This window comes from Anomaloglossus baeobatrachus, chromosome 5 (genome assembly GCF_048569485.1).
Source record: "Anomaloglossus baeobatrachus isolate aAnoBae1 chromosome 5, aAnoBae1.hap1, whole genome shotgun sequence".
Lineage (NCBI taxonomy): Eukaryota > Metazoa > Chordata > Amphibia > Anura > Aromobatidae > Anomaloglossus > Anomaloglossus baeobatrachus.
This window is the reverse complement of record NC_134357.1, coordinates 471,593,208-471,613,828: the sequence shown is the minus strand read 5'-3', so window position 1 is coordinate 471,613,828 and position 20,621 is coordinate 471,593,208. Positions and strand designations below refer to the sequence as shown.

At 47.4% G+C, this 20,621-nt stretch overlaps 1 protein-coding gene across 2 annotated transcripts in view; it reads left to right on the top strand.

Annotated features, from left to right (window-relative positions):
* PTGIS (prostaglandin I2 synthase) overlaps nt 1-8,935 on the top strand; it is a 49,223-nt gene extending 40,288 nt beyond the window's left edge. For both annotated transcript variants that reach the window (XM_075347861.1, XM_075347862.1), the window contains 2 exons: nt 4,352-4,503; nt 8,474-8,935. In XM_075347861.1, coding sequence (XP_075203976.1) covers nt 4,352-4,503; nt 8,474-8,633 — 312 coding nt within the window. In that variant the 3' untranslated portion in view covers nt 8,634-8,935. The remainder of the gene's footprint in view (nt 1-4,351; nt 4,504-8,473) is intronic.
* Nucleotides 8,936-20,621: the final 11,686 nt, after the last annotated feature.

Here is a 20,621-nt window from a genome sequence, read left to right as displayed (position 1 = left end):
TACTGCACCTCCCTTAGAGGACATCTCTGTCCCTATGGACATCTCTAGGGTTGGTGTTGCTAGGTCTTCGAGTCGCAAGGGCATTTTCTGTTTCGCTTGTGGGCAGTATGGTCATTATGCCAACCGTTGCCCAAAGCGTCAGGATAAGTGACCACGATTGGTGACCATAGCTGAAGGTAGACTGGACTCTGCGTCATCCATTAGGGTGACGTTTCCCGCGTCCATTTCCTTTAAGGGGTCAACATGGTCCACAAGGGCAAGTGTGGACACAGGTGCTGGGGATAGTTTCATCTCCTCCTCTTTTGCCCGACGGCATGCCATCCCACTGGTGCAAATGCCAAGGCCAGTGAGAGTCCGTGTATTGGATGGGTCCTTCTTGCCCAAGGTAATTCACCAGCGGACAGTGCCCATTACCCTTGCCATGTCATCTGGGCATAGGGAGACCATTTCATTTCTGGTTCTCCCTAAGGGTGCAGATGATATTCTGCTGGGTATTCCTTGGTTGAAGCAACATTCCCCACATATCGACTGGTCGTCTGGGGTGATTACGCGGTGGAGCGAGTCTTGTAGCTCCCATTGCATGTCTCCATCTTCCGCCCGTCGCTCAGTGGTATCTGTGGCGACTATAGACCATTCGAGTGGGAGGGCCGCTAGAGGGGGGGTACTGTTACAAACCGGCGCCGCCATAGCCGCAAGCAGCCTGCTGCGGTTCCTATTGCGCCCAGGCGCCGGCTGCCGTTCTTGGCCGTGCCTCGGGTCGTCCAGTTGGCTGTTCCTTCCACCACGTCTAAGTGTGGAGAGGCGGCTAGTGCGCATGCGTGCGCCGATTTACCCCAGCCAGAGTTTAAGCCCGGTGTTTTGCCCAGTGAGCATGCTCAGCCTGATTGTGTTATGTCTGAGACTAAGTCCTCAGTTCAGGCTACTGGGCATGCTCAGGCACTTAGTGCACCAGAGGCTAGGTCCGGTAAGGACCTCACTGAGCATGTCCGTGAGGGGGCAGGCCCTGATAGGGCAAAGGGTGTCAGGTGTCCTGATGACGTGGCAACTCCGGACTGGCTCGCAGAGGCCCGCCCCTATGATCTGGCACCTCAGTATTGGTCGTCAGACGATGACTGGTGAAGTGTTTGGGGCGTGGCTGCCATGAGGTCATCAATGACGTGGCGGTTCCGGATAGGTCGCATGTGACGTCACTGATGACATGGCACTCTGCTATTGGACCTTGGTGGTTCCACCCTGGGTTTGGGGCGTACCCAGGTTATAAAAGGGGCTGGAGACAACATGGAAGTGCGCAGTCTTCACTTTTGCTCAGTCAGAGCACACCTCCATGTTAGAGCCTCATTGCGGCATAAGCCTATGTTGGGAAGCGGTAGGTAGGGTTAGGCGAACGGTGCCTGTCACGCCAAGATTCGTGGCTCGGCACATCAGGGTCAGGCGCCGTGCTTCCCTCCTGCCGTTCCAGTCTTGCTATAGCAGCCCAGTGGCGTTAACTGGGTTGCGGCTGCTGTGCTTCCTGCCCGATTGTGCTCCCTACGCACACGGACAACGCACCTGCTGCGCCACCTGTCCGATTGTGCCCCCTACGCACACGGACAACGCACCTGCTGCGCCACCTGTCTGATTGTGCCCCCTACGCACACGGACAACGCACCTGCTGCGCCACCTGTCCGGTTGTGCCCCCTATGCGCACGGACAGTGTACCCCAGGACCCCTGTGGAGTTAACAGTGTGTTCCTTATCCTCCTCGGCTTCCCGGTCAACGCTACTGGTGTACCCATCTGACCTGACGTGTCCTACACACACGTGGCCAGTCGAGAGGTGGCCAGAAACGCTAATCGGACGACCGCTCGGCCTGACGTGTCCTACACACGTGGCCGACAGGGCGCTTTCGTGGCGGTCTTCCGGTCAACGCTACCTGGTTACCACCCGGCCTGACGTGTTTCCTGCACACGTGGTTGGTGTAGCGCTAGGTGCACCAAAACGCTAATCGGGTTGTCGTCCGGTCTGACGTGTCCCAACACACGTGACCGGTTCCCAGAGTTCCTGGGTTATCTCAGAGCCATCCAGCTCTATAGTCTCCGCCTAACCCTCAGGTGCCAGCAGCTCCTTTGTCATCTGGAGCACGGTGGGCCCCGACTGGCGATTAGGATATATACCACCTGGTCCTAATCTGCCGGCCCCCCCCGTAACACGTCCTGTAAGTAGATTAGTACCACCGCCGGGACACTGTGTCCACAGACAGTACTCCTGTTTTGTGACTGTGCCTGCCTGACTCCCTGCCAAGTATCGATCCCATGCAGAGCTGGCAACCACCAATGGCTGCCGCTAGCTCGTCTGCATTGAGTTCAAATCTCCTCTCTCTGGCTGGAAAGCTACGTCAGCCAAGGGGCATGTCATGCGCATGCAAATTCAGCCAGAGAGATGAGGAACAGAGCAGGAGAGGCTCCTCCTAGGAGAGACTGTACATACTGGCGCTGAGTGATACTCACAGTTGGGAAACCAAGGAAAAAATTGTGAAAAAATACCCTGCTGTAACTAAATAAAAGCATAGTGCATATAAACATAGGGTACTTAGTAAACACTGTTTTTGATCAAAAAAAGCATAAAGCTATCCCACCAAACGTCAAGGTGTACCCAGTTGGGATAGTACCTACACTCTCTAATATTAAAACCTTACCATGGGTCTAAGATAGGCCTCAATGTGGCTAAGGGCTGAGAGCGACCGGGTCCCAACAGGACACACACAGTCAGGGGGATTCACAGAATGAAATGTCCAGCTCGCTGAGAAGGGGGCCACTCCCTGTTTGTACTGAATACAAAAAAACTACATAAAAACAAAAAAGTGAGCCGGAGTATGAGGTGGTATACATGGTACTTGTGAGACCATGTTCACACTGGCCATGAGACAAAGAGAAACCAAGGAAAAAATTGTGAAAAAATACCCTGCTGTAACTAAATAAAAGCATAGTGCATATAAACATAGGGTACTTAGTAAACACTGTTTTTGATCAAAAAAAGCATAAAGCTATCCCACCAAACGTCAAGGTGTACCCAGTTGGGATAGTACCTACACTCTCTAATATTAAAACCTTACCATGGGTCTAAGATAGGCCTCAATGTGGCTAAGGGCTGAGAGCGACCGGGTCCCAACAGGACACACACAGTCAGGGGGATTCACAGAATGAAATGTCCAGCTCGCTGAGAAGGGGGCCACTCCCTGTTTGTACTGAATACAAAAAAACTACATAAAAACAAAAAAGTGAGCCGGAGTATGAGGTGGTATACATGGTACTTGTGAGACCATGTTCACACTGGCCATGAGACAAAGAGAAACCAAGGAAAAAATTGTGAAAAAATACCCTGCTGTAACTAAATAAAAGCATAGTGCATATAAACATAGGGTACTTAGTAAACACTGTTTTTGATCAAAAAAAGCATAAAGCTATCCCACCAAACGTCAAGGTGTACCCAGTTGGGATAGTACCTACACTCTATAATATTAAAACCTTACCATGGGTCTAAGATAGGCCTCAATGTGGCTAAGGGCTGAGAGCGACCGGGTCCCAACAGGACACACACAGTCAGGGGGATTCACAGAATGAAATGTCCAGCTCGCTGAGAAGGGGGCCACTCCCTGTTTGTACTGAATACAAAAAAACTACATAAAAACAAAAAAGTGAGCCGGAGTATGAGGTGGTATACATGGTACTTGTGAGACCATGTTCACACTGGCCATGAGACAAAGAGAAACCAAGGAAAAAATTGTGAAAAAATACCCTGCTGTAACTAAATAAAAGCATAGTGCATATAAACATAGGGTACTTAGTAAACACTGTTTTTGATCAAAAAAAGCATAAAGCTATCCCACCAAACGTCAAGGTGTACCCAGTTGGGATAGTACCTACACTCTCTAATATTAAAACCTTACCATGGGTCTAAGATAGGCCTCAATGTGGCTAAGGGCTGAGAGCGACCGGGTCCCAACAGGACACACACAGTCAGGGGGATTCACAGAATGAAATGTCCAGCTCGCTGAGAAGGGGGCCACTCCCTGTTTGTACTGAATACAAAAAAACTACATAAAAACAAAAAAGTGAGCCGGAGTATGAGGTGGTATACATGGTACTTGTGAGACCATGTTCACACTGGCCATGAGACTCACAGTTGGACAGCCTGAGTATGATCAAAGTCACAGCGCACACACATCGGGCAGCCCTGCGGGCCCCCCCAGCTCACGAGCCCCATAGCAGTGGCGTGGTCTGCCTCTATTGGTGGTACACTATACATCTACCTTTTCTCAGAAGTTTATAAAGGTTTGGGGGAGTACTTGGGTAATTGCTACTTTCATTATGCAGATGTTCCAGTATGACAGGTTCCTCAATGTGGACTCCTCTGAAAAGATAGACTTCTTCAAGGCTGGCAGGAGACTCAAGCACATCAGCATGCCTTGGGGCGCTGGCAGGAACATATGCATTGGGAGGTTCCATGCAATCAACAGCATTAAACTGTAAGTACACATGTGATAATTTGTGTGATAATTATCAATTAGCCTTTTACTGCACATGTTACTGCTAGTAGCTGTTCACCCTTAACAGTGGACCTTCTTGTCACATTTTTTTCATCCATTATTCATTTGACCACAAAGAGACAAAGTTTAAGATTCAAAATATTAACAAATGTAAGGAAGAGTCCCAAATAACCTCCATTAGAATGACCAGTTGTCAAATGGGAGTCCAAGGACATCCACCACCGAGGCTATGTAAGGCTCCTTATACAAGGTCTATAAGCCACCAACCAGCCTGATGGAGAAACAGAGCAGAGGTAAAAAACATATGGAGGTTACAGGAGGCAGGACATCCTTCATATATGCCTTAAAAGGTTTTCTACTTATGGTCTATAAGGCGCAGTCCAGCCTGGTGGAGAAACAGAGCCGAGAAAAAAAAATATCTAAATGGAAGATTCCTCCTTCACACTGTGTTTATAGACATCAGTCCAACCTGGTGAAGAACTAGAGCCAAGGTGAAGAAACACACTTGGAGGTAACAGGAAGCAGGATATCCAACACAGAAGACTCTTAACACCAGAACTTCAATCAGCAGTCCAGCTTAGTGCAGGAGGACATCTAGGCATGGCAAGAGGCAGGATGTTTACCATCTGAGCCATGAAGGACTCCTCATACTAGGTCTATAATCAGCATTGTAGCTTGGTGAAAGAAAAAACACAAATACAGTTGTGCTCAAAAGTTTACATACCCTGGCTGATTTTTTGCTTTCTTGGCCTTTTTTCAGAGAATATGAATAACACAAAATATTTTTTTCTACTCATGGTTAGTGATTGGGTGAAGCAATTTATTGTCAAACTACTGTGTTTTCTCTTTTTAAATCATAATGACAACCAAAAACATCCAAATGACCCTGATCAAAAGTTCACATACCCTGGTGATTTTGACCTGATAACATGCATAGAAATTGAAACAAATGAGTTTGAATGGCTAATAAAGGTAACATCCTCCCCTGGTACCTGTTTGCTTGTAATCAGTCTGTGTGCATAAAAGCTGAATGAGTTTCTGGGATCCAGACATACTATTGCATCTTTCATCCAGCCACTGACGTTTCTGGATTGTGAGTCATGGGGAAAGCAAAAGAATTGTCGACGAATCTACGGGAAAAGATAGTTGAACTGTATAAAACAGGAAAGGGATACAAAAAGCTATCAAAGGAATTGATAATGCCAGTCAGCAGTGTTCAAACGGGGATTAACAAATGGAAAATCAGGAGCTCTGTAAAAGACAAACCATGATCAGGTAGACCAACAAAAATGTCAGAAACAACTGCCAGGAAAATTGTTCGGGATGCAAAGAAAACCCACATATAACAGCTGAAATACAGGACTCACTGAAAACTAATGGTGTGGCTGATTCAAGATGCATAATAAGGAGGCACTTGAAGAAATATGGGCTGCATGGTGGAGTTGCCAGAAGAAAGCCATTACTGAGCACATGCTACAAAGTATCTCAGCTACAGTACGCCAAACAGCACAGAAACAAGCCACCAAACTTATGGAACAAGGTAATTTGGAGTCATGAGAGCAAAATCAAACTTTTTGGCCAAAACCATAAAAGTTACATTTGGAGTGGTGTCAACAAGGCCTATGATGAAAGGAACACTATTCCTACTATAAATCACAGAGGTTGATCGCTGATGATGTGGGGATGTGTGAGCTACAAAGGCATAGGAAGCTTGGTCAAAGTTGAAGGAAAGATGAATGCAGCACGTTATCAGCAAATACTGGAGCTAATTTTACACTTATTAGCCCTAAAGCTGCGTACGTGACATACTTGGACGTTCCAACATGACAACGATCCAAAACACAAGGCCAAGTTGACCTGTCATTGGCTACATGAGAACAAAGTGAAGATTCTGGAGTGGCCATCTCAGTCTCCTGTCCTCAATATCAATGAGCCACTCTGGGGAGAACTCAAGTGCGCAGTTCATGCAAGAAAACTCAGGAACTTACAGGAACTGGAGGCTTTTTGCCAAGACGAATGGGCAGCTTTACCATCTGAGAAAATAGAGTCTCATCCACAACTACCACAAAAGATTTCCAGCTGTCATTGATGTTAGAGGGGGCAATACACTGTATTAAGAACTGGGGTATGTGAACTTTTTTGATGAGGGTCGATTGGATGTTTAAGGTTGTTATTATGATTTAAAAAGAGAAAACACAGTAGTTTCACAATAATTGGCTTCACCCAACCACTATCCATGAGTGGAAAAAAAGATTTTGTGTTATCATTCATATTCTCTGAAAAAAGGCCAAGAAAGCAAAAAATCTGCCAGGGTATGTAAACTTTTGAGCACAACTGTAATGTACAAGGGTGCATTTTCAAGTATATAAATATCTGAACTAATGTGATTTTATCAAGCTAATACAGTACCTTCTTAAGGCAATTTCATTATAGGAGATAGAAATGTTTGATTTGAGGATGATCACAACAGATGAGGAATTGGAGAATCGATTTTATCCTAGCAAAATATCTATGGATTTATACCACCAACTTGGACCAACAATTTCCTCATCTGCAAGATTAATCTGATTGTTCAGAAATATGTGTTTGCAAATCTAGCTTATGGTCTCATGCACCTTACGTAAAAGCAACAGAAAAGCAGGGGCTAACAGAACTCCTATATGCTAAGTGAAAAGACTGATGGCACTTCCTAACATGCAGGTGTAAACAGGTGCATACTGAACATGAGATATATTTCATACATCTCTTAGACCAAATAAGGAGAGACAGTTGCACTCTGAAATACTAAGATGTGTTAACAATGAATACAGGAATATGAACATGCATTACAGCTAATAACATACATATAAAAATTGAGATACTTAGCATATAAAAAAGGACAGTTTTATGTTTGCCCAACAGCCATTGTCAAGGTGTATCTCTTAATGAAAGATACACCTTGAGATTGGCTGTTGGGCTCACATAGAACTCTCATTTTTTATAATACTAAGTATCTTAATTTTTATATGTATTTTTTTTTGCAGTTATGCATGTTCATATTCCTCTAATCTATATGCTATCATTTGGTTCACCATTTGGTGCCATATGGGAGAGATATTATCTTCTATAAGGAATGCTACTCAAAAGGTGTGCCTTAGCGGCAGCTTGTCACAGCTCCAAACAAGCAAAACCTTAACAACTTCATGTGAATCAGGCTGAGGACTGAGCAGTGAAGGAAGTTGCAGGAAGTGGAAAGTCTTCAAAAAATCACCCACAAACCACTGCATCCGTGGAAAAACAGGTATAGGGAAGTGTAAATTTAAAACCTGTACAAATAAGATCGGTGACTAGCAGCTGTAGCCATGGAGAACAAGAAATTACCTTCGTGAAGTTTAAAGGATGGGTGCCAGAGGCTGTAGCTATAGATAAAGCACATGGGACCTTTTAAGACTTAGACAATGAACCGCCATTGTTTGCGCTACGCTAATGGAGCCAATCAATGATGGTGGCCCCATAAGCTGGATTTACACCAGTTGACCAACAGAGTTAAGTGACTGCCAATCGGCAACATATTTGCTGATTAGTTATCGTTTACTAGCCTTTAATAGATCATTTTGTGGGCATAGGCTGCCATTGTTGCCGGCAACACTGGTCCTCTTTATACCGATTGATGTTTTTTTCACCAAGCCAAAAAATAATTTCGCTCATCAAACAATCATTTTGCTTGATCAGCACCCTGGTTACACTCTCTGATCGTGAAACAAGCATTCCTGGAATAACCTTTACCAATAATTGTACATTGTAAATACACCTCAGATGTGATTCTGACCGCTCTCAGACCACCACCCTCTCTAAGCGAACCCCCTCTGTTAGAGGAAACCCTTCACAATGCACACTATATTAGGAGCACCACCAATGCTACAAACACCACCTTGCACCCCCTACTAACACCTCTTCTCTCTTTCTTCAGGTTTGTCTGGCTCATGATCCTCAATTTTGAGTTTGAACTGAAAAACCCACAAGAGACCTTGCCGGAATTTGACCGGAGCCGATATGGATTTGGGGTCATCCAACCAGTAGGCGATGTGTTCTTTCGATACCGGAGGCGATATGAACAGATATCTATTTAGTAATGGGAAAAAGAGACCCTTAGGATCAATCTGTTCCTTGGCGACCTGACACCAGCCTACAATCCATCAGAACCAAATTATATGGTCAGGCTGAACAGCTGGAGGGGGAAAGATGTTGTGTAATAGGAGGGCATCACTGGACAATATCATGGAGTATATTCCAACAGGACAGAATGAAGTCCCCACAGGAAACACAAAGCACATCTGCATCCAGATGGACGCCACAAGTCACAAAAAAGATTCTCCTGCAGCCGCTCCCTGGAAATTGTTTTACTGTAAATAGCAGATACCTGCAGACAATAAAGGATTTACATTTATTCTTTACAATCTTTCCTAAATGTCTCTACTCCAATATATCACATCACTTAATTGCACCCCAAGTAGGAAGTTATGCCAGGCCTGGAGTCAGTGGGTCTGAAAAGGTCACTTGGAAAAGGTGGTCACTAGACCTGTGATTCCTAGGTCTAACTAAACTCCATTCATCATAGTTAAAGTGAATCTGTCAGCAGGATTTTGCTATGCAATTTGGCAGCAGCATAAAGTAGGGCTCAGAGACCCTGATTCCAGTTATGTATCACTTATTTTACTGGGTGCGGCAGCTATGATAGAATCACATTTTCTCTGCTGCAGATTTAGCAGAACTCAGCTGTTGAACTGTGTATAACCCTGCCCACAACACGGCTTTCAGTGTACATTGTAGAGTGACAGCTGCTAATCAGTGGCCGAGGTGTGATTGGACTAGAAGGCATGAGGTTAGTTGTCTTGTAATGATGATTCTCTGCTGATAAAACATTTATTGTATTGAAACAGCAAAACACAGCCCAGTAAGTGACACATCGCTGGAATCAAGGTCTTTTCTGCTACATTATGCTGCTCTCAAATTACATAGCATAAACCTGTTGACAGATTCCCTTTAAAAAACAAACAAACAAACAAACCTGGAATAAGAGGGACATTTATTTTCTGAACAGACTCTTTGTACTTAAAGGGAACCTGTCACCATATTTGTCCCTTTATAAGCTGCGATCACCATTAGTTAGCTCTTATATACAGTATTTTAGAATGCTGTATATAAGTGCCCAGTCAGTGCTGTATAACATAAAAACACCTATATTATACTCACCTAGGGGGCGGTCCAGTCAAATGTGCGTTGTTGCTCGCTGGTCTGTTGCCTCCTCTGTGCTGCGATTGCTGTCCTCCTTCTTCCCAGCCCCATATGGAGGATGTGTCCTATGTCATTCAGACAGGCCGGCATTGCGCTCATGCGCAGGTGCACTTTCATATGCCCTGCTGTGGGCAGAGCAAAGTACTGTAATGCGCAGGCGCGAGGATAGGTCGAAGTCTGCTTGCGCATCCACACTATAATACTTTGATCTGCTGTTTCTATGGTTACTAAAGTACAACCAAGTTTATGTAAATACTCAAAATTCACAGCGTTGTCGCATATTTTTCCAGCCCTTTGCCTTGACAGCTGAATATCAACTTCTGGGCCAAATCCTGACATAATGCCCCAATCTTGCTTTCATCAGGGCTTGGGTTTTATCACAGTTTCTATATGCACCGTTGCGTTTGTGGCACCCCTAAGTACATCAGGGTGCCACATGGTACTGCATCCTTACCCAGGATGCAGGGCCTACCCCCATGGTTCCAGGTTCCTAAGAAATCGGTGTCACTACTATCAGCACCACAAATTCCAATCAACACCTCACATCATGACCTGTCAGACACACAAGTGGGTTGGTCTAGCTGGAAAAGGGCTTCCCACCTAGGGATCAGGCAGACTGGTGGGAGGGAGGAAGAAGGAGGGTAGTGAGAGCACTCAAAGAGGGAGGAGCTAGGGAGAGTGAGCTCCCGGGGAACTAGACTGAGGTTGGGTCGAAGACAGTAGTCCAAACCAGAGGAGTCGGGGAATGGCTGTGACATTGGAAGAGAGTGCGACGGACATAGTCATGAACTTCTCCTTTGTAAATATCCCCTTTCACGGATCAAAGTGTCCGCCAACCCGGTTACGGGCCCCTCAAGCCACCACGATCCCGGATCCGAGAAGCCCGACCAACACCAGGGCGGTTCACGTTTCCTATCCATAGACCTAAAATGTTAATGTTTTGTGCACCAAGCCTTTTAGTTATCACTTTTGCCTTGTGACATGGTCTTTATCATGCTGGAAAATTCATTGTTCATCCCCAAATTGCTACTGAATTGTTGGGAGAAGTTGCTCTTGGAGGAGGTTTAGAGCTCTTTTAGATCTTTTTTCAGCAATGTTTTTAGGCAAAATTGTCTTTTGAAAATGTCATGCGCTGTCTTACAATACGCGACACCTGTCGCTTGTGTGCGAGATGGAACACTATAGAAGTTTGACGCCCCTGAGGGTGTCACAGGGTACTGCACCCGTCTTATCTCTAGGTGCAGGACTCAATACATCATGGTTCCGGGTTCCCAACCTATGGTACTGCCTCCATCCGCATCCAAATCCCAACCACGCCTCACACCACACCTGTCGGACACACCAGTGGGCTGCCTAACTGGAATAGGGCCGCCCACCTAGGGGTCGGGTAGGTTGGTGGGAGGTGACAGAGCAGTCGGCTCCAGGGGAGTAAAGGGAGAGGAAGTTGAGTAGTAACTCTCAAAGGAAGAGGAAACTGGGGGTTGGAGCTCCCAGGGAGGAGAAGAGAGTGAGCCCTCAAGAAGTGAGTAGCTCAGGGAGTAGTGGCTCCCTATGTGGGTAGTTGGTTGGGTCGCAGACGGTGGTCTGTGCCCAGAGGAGTCGGAGACCCGGTCGCAGGGTATTGAGGCTGGGTGCCTGACCCAGTCTTGGAGGATGGACGGCATCTCAAGCCTAATAACCGGTCTGGGACCGAAATCACGGCGGGGTACAGGACCCTAAGTCGAGGAGTAGCTTCAGGCAACCCGGCAATTAACCTGAGGAGGATAGTGTCTTCACGTACTGTCCCCAAGAAGCTCAGAGATCGGGGGCACTAGGGCAACGAGGGGGATAGGGCCTTCCAATTTATGCAGCCTGCAAAAATCCCAAGTGTTTGCCCCTGAGAGCGCAGCTCCACTACCATCAAGGAGGGAGCGGGACCCGGACAGCTTTAAGCCAACGGGCCACCAGAACAATCCACGGAGGCAGGCTCCGGACCATCCGGCAGTACCAGAGGAGACGGACACCTGGACAAGCTCCCCCAAGAGGGCAGCAGCACCCAGAGACTTGGTTTTACCTTGTGTCAGAGTCTGCTTTGCGATTTCAGCTCCACTAAAATCGCCTGAGTGAGTACGGTGTCCTCCCCTGCTTCCATCTGCACCACGCTCCCCCCTCACCCCCATCATCAAGAGTCCCAGGGCCTCCCCTAGCCGTGGAGGGAACGTCATCTGGCTGCCCCACTCCATCTCCCCTGGGTACTCCCATCGGGAGCGGCGGTACTCCCCTTACCGCGAACCACAGGTGGTGTCACGAACTCTTATCCCCTATAAATACCCCCTTTTCATTTGAAGTGGCCGCGAGCCACCGGGTCTGGAGACCCTCGAGCCACAGCGACCCCCGTATCCGAGCGGTTCGACAACTGCAGGGGCGGCACAGAAGTTGTACACGCAATATCCATTGCTTGCGTGCTTGCCTTGCAAGATTACATGAGTAAATGACTACTGAGTAGATGAATGGACACTGCTCTCCTTACTATTACCAAAGTCCGGTATAGGGAATGTACTTCTGATAAAAGGAGAGAGCCACGCCGGATCCACCGCTCGTGTATTTTCTATTTTCTGCACATATATCCTGTTCCACTGGCAAAGGTCATTGTGACAACCGAAACGTCTGCTGCATCTGAACTGTTTCACCATCTAATATATAAAGCTGAATGAATGTGTGTATGTATGTATGTATGTATGTGTGTATGTATGTATGTGTGTATGTATGTATGTATGTGTGTATGTATGTATGTCCGGGATTAGCATCTGCACCGTCACAGCTACAGCCACAAAATTTTGCACACTGACACGTCTGGACCCCGAGAGCATCATAGGCTATGTTGGGAGGCGAAATTTTAACCCCACGCGTTCCAATTTACCAATCAATTTTGCCCCTATCTACATAATGGGGAAAAAGTGAAACAAAAAGTGTATCTTCACCGTCGCATTTACAATCACGAAATTTTGCACAGACACCTCATGTGACCCAGGGAACATCGTAGACTATGTTTTGACAGGAAAATTTAACCCTGCGCTTTCCAGTTACTCTACAAAAACATGCCTCCATTAAAGTAAATGGAGCCTGGAACTACAGGTTATTAGTAGGAGCTGTGATTGGTTGCTATAGGAACAAAAGACATTCATTGTATAAGAAGCTTATATGTGAGGTAATAAGATGTCGGTGGGGAGACGGATACAGAGAGACAGACAAAGAGACAGACAGGGAAAAAAAGAGACAGACAGAGACAGGCAGACGGGGAAGAGACAGACAGGGAAAGAGACAGACCTGGAAAGAGACAGACCTGAAGAGAGACAGACGGAGCACATTACTTGGCCAATTTAGTTAAATCTGTGTGGAATATCGGTGGTGTTGAAATATATGTTGTGAAATGCTTCTATTAGCTTAGTTTTTGCCTTTTAATAACTACATTTCTATCTATTTGTTTTGTGGTTTTTGTGTGCATAATAAATTTTTGTTAATACATTCTATTTTGTTAAGAACAGTTATTAACCCGGGCGAAGCCGGGTAGTACAGCTAGCTTTTGAATAAAAATTGTTCTTTCTTTCATTCAAATTGGAGTGCCTGATTTTTTTTATTTTGTCCTCATTAACTGTCATGCAACAAGCGTGGCGAGTGCGTTCAGACCGACTGAAGTGTGACGCACAATGAAAACACACCTCAAAACACCACAGACAAGGGGGACACTGGGGGAACAATAACAATGGTGGGCCCTGGTACAAGTTAGAGAGTAGATGGACACCTCTTATCCTCACCTGTAGCTGTCCCTACTCTCCTAGCCAGTCTCTATACAGTCTCCGCAACTGTTGCCGAGCAGCACCCTGAGTCCCTGGAAAACCCTATAGATGCCCAGGCTATTGAGAGTCGGGGGAGGTTCACTAGACCCGCTGCTGTACTAATAAGACAAGAGGGTACGGGAGACAAACTGGGGATAAACAACCAACATGGAGAGGATACGACTTCATGAGAATCCACAGCAGCTCCTTCCACCAAGGTGGCTTGCATACAAATGGCTTTGTATCGTCAGCAAAGGTTGCTGGGAGATCTAGCAATTTAAACACAAGGGGGTGTGGCTACCGAGCACCTGGCCTTAACTGCAGGAGAGCTGCAAGCAGCAAAACTGACATTAACTTCTTCAGACCCAAAGGAAATTAAACAACATTTAAATGCAGAGTCCCAGATAGAGATAAGGGGCTCCAGTCCTCAAGCTGCCACTAGTCTCCAAAAACAGGGAGCTGGCTGTGACAGTCATAACATTAACGCTGTCTCTGAACAAGAAAATCACTGAAATTATGTAAACAGGTTACTTTGTGACAGAGCTGAAATTCAGTGGAATATGATTTTTGTGATTAAGTTCATTTTCATGGCAAGGAATGAGTGCAATTTTTAGTACTTTGTCCAATCTCTCTTCATAAAAATCTAAAGGTAATGCAAATTGCCATTATAAAAATTGAAACTGCAAACTTCGAAAAAAACAAAATGTGTGTCAAAACTTCTGGACTTGACTGTACTAGGGATAAGCATGCAATTAGAAAAAAGGAGAGTATCAGCAGGGTACCAGAGAAGAGGAGTCAAAAATGGAGGATGAGGCAAGGTAGCAGAAATTAGACCAGAGTCAAAAAATGGAGGGAAGGGCAGGGTACCAAGAAGGAGGAGAGAAGAGTGTATACAAAGAAGACAAGGTTTCAGGGATGAAGGGGCAAAAGGAAAAAAATAGAGGACTGCATAGTGACTCTGGAACATGAAAGAGAAAATAAGAGGTGAGTGGAAACCTAGGAAGGGAAGGTAACACTAGCATACCACCAATGGCGGTAGACCACGAGGCCACCATGGGACCTGTAAGTCGGGGTGGCCAGGTGCCAGTACCAGCACTGGACCCTCCCCCGCCTCGCATTGCACTTTCAACTGTATCGCCATTTGTGACGCCCTGGACTAGTCAGGTCATCCCAGGTAGTCACACACAACACCACACCCCCTCCCGATTAGGTGACATCAGTCAAACTAAAAACCTTGTCACCACCCTCCAGGTTTGATGTCCACACCAGGGGGGGCGGATCCAGGCGGTTGGCTCCACCCACCGAGGAGTTCACAGGCCTGGAGGCGGGAAAACACGGACACAAGTTCAAGTTGACAGTGCAGAGTAGTTTTGACAGTGAAGGAGAGAGGTTGAGTCCAAGGGCAGACCTGCGCCCAGGCCTGCCATAGACTACTCCAGTGGCTGGGTCGGAGCCCAGGCACCTTTTGCAAGGAGGCAGACCGTGGTGGCCGCCTGCAGGAGCTGGGATTACAGCCAGTAGAACCGTAGGGACCGGGGTCGGGCGGTGGCCCGCCGGTACCAAACCGGGGAACCGATTGGAAACCGGAGCACCAGGAGGGGTACTCAGACCCAGATGAAGCCCCGAACCGACAGGGCCGAGTCAAATCAACTGATTGCGGACTGGACTTAAGGACCTATCCCACACAAGACCCGTTAGAAGACAACAGCCCAACCATACAGGGTAGAGCCACCGACAAGGCATAGAGACCCAAAGGGCCAGTGTCTGTGGGCAAACGGGCTCCTACGGCATATACAAGTCGGAGAGCGAACTACCGGTGTCTAGGCATAGGAGTCAAACATTTACACAGAGAGGTGCAGGAGAAAGGTGGAAACCACCAACCTATACCGGGAGATGCTGCAGCCGGCTGTGGGCCCCGTTCATCACTACGTTTGGTTTACCAGAGACTCCAGTGTATTGTGTCAGAGTGAGTACACCAGTGCCTTCGGGCCGCGCACCGCTCCGCACCGCACCAGCGTCCAACCCACTCCCCCGCCTCAGCACCTCCCTCGTGCCCCCGTGACCATCGCTCCCCTACCCACGGAGGGGTCAACACCAAGCTGCACAACACCGTCCCCGGCAGGCCTAGTTAACGGCAGCGGTGGTGTCCCTCCATTCACCACAACCCGTGGGTTGCGTCACGAACTTACAATCCAAACCAAAGGACCACGGCCCCGGCCGTGGAACTCCTCACCCAAGTCCCTGCGTGTAGCACCAACTCCCTTGCAGAGCGACGTGACCCCCGGGTCCGTGAGAGGCTCGAGCCACCACCCTTAGTACGAGCACGGATCCGAGCGGCTCGGCGGTCGCAGCCGAGCCCGCGGGGTGGTACAATTGTGGATGCTGATACAGTTGAAAGCAAGGAATTCTTGCGTTTTGCTCCCTCTTCCATCATTCTCCCTTTGCGTATGTGCTCTGACAGATTCAGTACAGCGAGGTGATGTCACTATGACAATGATGTCACTATATTCTGCTTGCTCCACCAAGATGTGCAGAGCTTCCAAGTACACACTGCAGAGACTGGAGCAGTGGGGGAACAATGAGAGGTAAGCATTTTTTTTTTAATCAATGAGTATGTGGCGCCCATAGGCTTCAGGCGCTACAAGGTATTACACCTTCTTTAAGGGGTAATATCCATCTCGGGTTAGGAGGGGGTAACTGCCGATGCCTTCGCAAAACCACACACATAAAACAATAAGGTGCTTTCCAACAGGGGTGATGGACTAGGGCAGACAGGGAGGTTAGCCATCATGAAGCATGGGACTTCTCCAATCGCTAAGACAGCCACTGGGGGCGGGCACCACTTGGGGTAAGAAGTAGGTGCAACCATCTCACTAGAGCAGACTTTCCCGGGCACAGACAACAGGAGTTGAGTGTTTCTCTTTCTTCGTGTGCCCGTGGCTTGGATCTGAAGGCTCGGCCCGGGTTCTGGATAGCAACTGAGACACACTTCACTAGAAAGACTTCCACGGGCACCGGCGGTGACCGCCGTCTATCGGATCGGCTGGAGCCCATCGTGGCAGAGACCAGTACTCTGGGGCAGCGCCTGAGCTACCAGTGAGTAAAAGACCTGAAACCGCAGCCCCTGTCTCTGCCTCTCATTTGCCGGCGCCCAGCGCTGCGGCACCAAAGTCCAGCGCTGCGGTGCCAACGGGGACTACCAAAATTTCTGTCTGTCCTTCATCATCCTCCCCGAGGTAGCCCCGCTCTGCCTGTGGGGAGCGACACCTTCCCGGCTGCGACTCTCAGCATGAGCCCCGGAGAGCAGCACCCATAGTGGCACCCCATCTCTGGCTGCGGACCACAGGTGGCGTCACAATCTAAAAAGACTTTCCTTATGTGGGCGTCACACGGTACGATATATCTGGCGATATGTCGTCAGGGTCATGTCGTTAGTGACGCATATCCGGCATCGTCAGAGATATCGTACCGTGTGACACCTATGAACGAGCAGAAATACTCACCTTCTCGTTCATCATTGACACGTCGTTCATTTTCATAATATTGTCCCTCCTTCTGTGCTCCGGTTGTTCGTCGCTCCCGTGGTAGCACACATCGCTCCGTGTGACACCCCGGAACGACAAACACAGCTTACCTGCGTCCCGCCGGTAATGTGGAAGGAAGAAGGTGGGCGGGATGTTTACGTCCCGCTCATCTCCGCCCCTCCGCTTCTATTGGCTGGCTGCCCTGTGATGTCGCTGTGACGCCGAACGTCCCCCCCCTTCAGGGAGTGGATGTCCGTCGCCCACAGCAACGTCGCCCGGGAGGTAAGTGTGTGTGGCGGGGGGTTAACGACTTTGTGCGCCACGGGCAACTAATTGCCCGTGACGCACAAACGAGGGGGGCTTATGCGATCGCACGATTTATGTCCCGTGTGACGCCCGCATTACTGTCATCACCCCCATCCTCCATCCTTCCTCCCATCAACCACCTTCCCTGTCTCATGTACTCCTCAGGGTCATGAAACCGGGCCAAGCGAGCCCGTGACAATGCAGAGGATCTTCACCCCTGGCCAGGCGACGAGTCGGGTAAAAGCCCCTCAACCTCAAGGTGTTACAAGTACATTATGGAGGCATTATACTGTTTGGAGCGATATGGGGGCCACAATATAGTATATGAAAGGCAATGTGGAACACATAATATTTGGAGGGCAGTGTGAGGGCATTATTCTACATGGAGGACAATGTGGGGAGCATTATATTAAATGAAAGGCAATGTGTGCCCATTATACTATATGGAAGGCAATGTTGGGACATTATACTATATAGAAATTTATGTGGTGGCCATTATAATATTTGGAGGGTTATATGAGACCCTTTATGCTATATGGAGGGCTATGTGGTGGCCATTATGCTGTTTGGAGGGCTAAATGGGGGCGATCAGGCTCTTTGGGGGCTTTTGTGGTGGCCATTTTGCTGCTTGGAGGGCTGAGTTGGGGCTATGGGGGGCATTATACTGTTTTCAGGGCTATGATGGAGACAGTATACTGTTTGGAGGGCTAGTGGGGCCATTATATTATATGGAAGGCTTTGTGGTGGCCATTATAATATTTGGAGGGCTATGTGGGAGCCTTTATAGTTTACTAGCTGTACTACCTGGCTTCGCCCGAGTTAATAACTGGTGTTAACAAAATAGAATGTATTAACAAAAATTTATTCTGCACACAAAAACCACAGAACAAATAGAAATGTAATTATTAAAAGACAAAAACTAAGCTAATAGAAGCATTCCAGAACATATATTTCAACACCCCAGATATTCCACACAGATTTAACTAAATTGGCCAAGTAATGTGCTCTGTCTGTCTCTTTCCAGGTCTGTTTCTTTCCAGGTCTGTCTCTTACCAGGTCTGTCTCTTTCCCCGTCTGTCTCTGTCTGTCTCTTTCCCCGTCTGTCTCTTTCCAGGTCTGCCTCTTTCCAGGTCTGCCTCTTTCCTCATCTGTCTCTTTCCCCGTCTGTCTCTTTCCAAGTCTGTCTCTTTCCAAGTCTTTCTCTTTCCAGGTCTGCCTCTTTCCAGGTCTTCCTCTTTCCAGGTCTGTCTCTTTCTCTGTCTGTCTCTTTCCCCGTCTGTCTCTGTCTGTCTCTTTCCCCGTCTGTCTCTGTCTGTCTCTTTTCCCGTCTGTCTCTTTCCCCGTCTGTCTCTTTCCCCATCTGTCTCTTTTCCCATCTGCCTGTCTGTGTCTGTCTCTTTCACCGTCTGTCTCTTTCCCCGTCTGTCTCTTTCCCCATCTGCCTGTCTCTGTCTGTCTCTTTCTTTGTCTGTCTCTATCTCTCTGTTTCTTTCCCCATCTGTCTCTTTCCAGGTCTGTCTCTTTCCCCATCTGTCTCCCTGTCTCTTTGTCTGTGTCTTTTCCTGTCTGTCTCTTTCCCTGTCTGCCTGTCTCTGTCTGTCTCTTTCCTTGTCTGTCTCTATTTCTCTGTCTCTTTCCCCGTCTTTCTCTATCAAGGTCTTTGTCTTTCCCCATTCATCTTTGTCTGTCTCTCTGGCTGTCTCCTCCTTCCCTGTCTGCCTGTCTCTGTCCCTGTCTGCATGTCTGTCTGTCTCTTTTTCCATCTGTCTCTTTCCCCATCTGTCTCTTTCCAGGTCTCTCTCTTTCCCTGTCTCTCTCTGTCTGTCGCTTTCCCTGTCTGTCTCTGTCTATCTCTTTCACCGCCTGTCTCTGTCTCTTTCACCGTTTGTCTCTGTCTGTCTCTATCTCTGTCTCTTTCCTGTCTGTCTCTCTCTTTGTCTGTCTCTGTCTCTCTCTATCCATCTCCCCACCGACATCTTATTACCTCACATATAAGCTTCTTATACTATGAATGTCTTTTGTTCCTATAGCAACCAACCACAGCTCCTACTAATAACCTGTAGTTCCAGGCTCCATTTACTTTAATGGAGGCATGTTTTTTGGAGCGTAACTGTAAAACGCGGGGTTACATTTTCCTGTCAAAACATAGTCTACGATGTTCCCTGGGTCACATGAGGTGCAAAATTTCGTGATTGTAAATGCGACGGTGCGGATACATTTTTCGTTTCACTTTTTCTCCATTATGTAGATAGGGGCAAAATTGATTGGTAAATTGGAACGCGCGGGGTTAAAATTTCACCTCACAACATAGCCTATGACGCTCTCGGGGTCCAGACGTGTGAGTGTGCAAAATTTTGTGGCTGTAGCTGCGACGATGCAGATGCCAATCCCGGACATACACACACACACACACACATTCAGCTTTATATATTTGATGGAGGGCTATGTGGGGGCTATTATGCTGTGTGGAGGACTATGTGGTTGCCATCATGCTGTTTGGAGGGCTGCGTGGGGCCCATTATGCTGTTTGGTGGGCTGTGTGGGGGCCATCATACTGTTTGCAGAGCTATGTGGAGGGCCATTATACTGTTTGCAGTGCTATGATGGGGTCATTATGCTCTTTGCACTGCTATGATGGGGTCATTATACTGTTTAGAGGGCTAGTGGGGGCATTTTACTGTATATAAACAATTATACAGTATTAAGGTTTTTGTTGGGTCCATCACGCAGTGAAGGAACCATTATGCTGTTTTGAGTACTGTGTGGGGGCCCTTATGTAGGAGGTGAACAACCCCCCTCCCTCCAGTAATGTACATATTGATGATTGTCTTGTATTCTATGTACATGTGATAAAACAATGTGAATTTATAAATTATACTAGAAGGCGGCCCGATTCTAACGTATCGGGTAGTCTAGAATGTGAATGTAGGTTAGCAGATTAAATAATAAGGTAATGAATGGACTGGGTGGGTCAGGTTTAATTTAGTATTCTTATAATTGTGTATTGGTTTTAAAATGACAAACAACAGAAGGAACAGTTTTAACACTAGAAGTCCCAGAGAGGGGTCGTTTAACATTTCTATCTTTGGAATGGGGGGAGCTCGAAATTTCTGGGACTTCTAGTGTTAATAGATGAGTCTATTGTTTAATGATGCCCATGGCTTGTAATGAAAGAAGG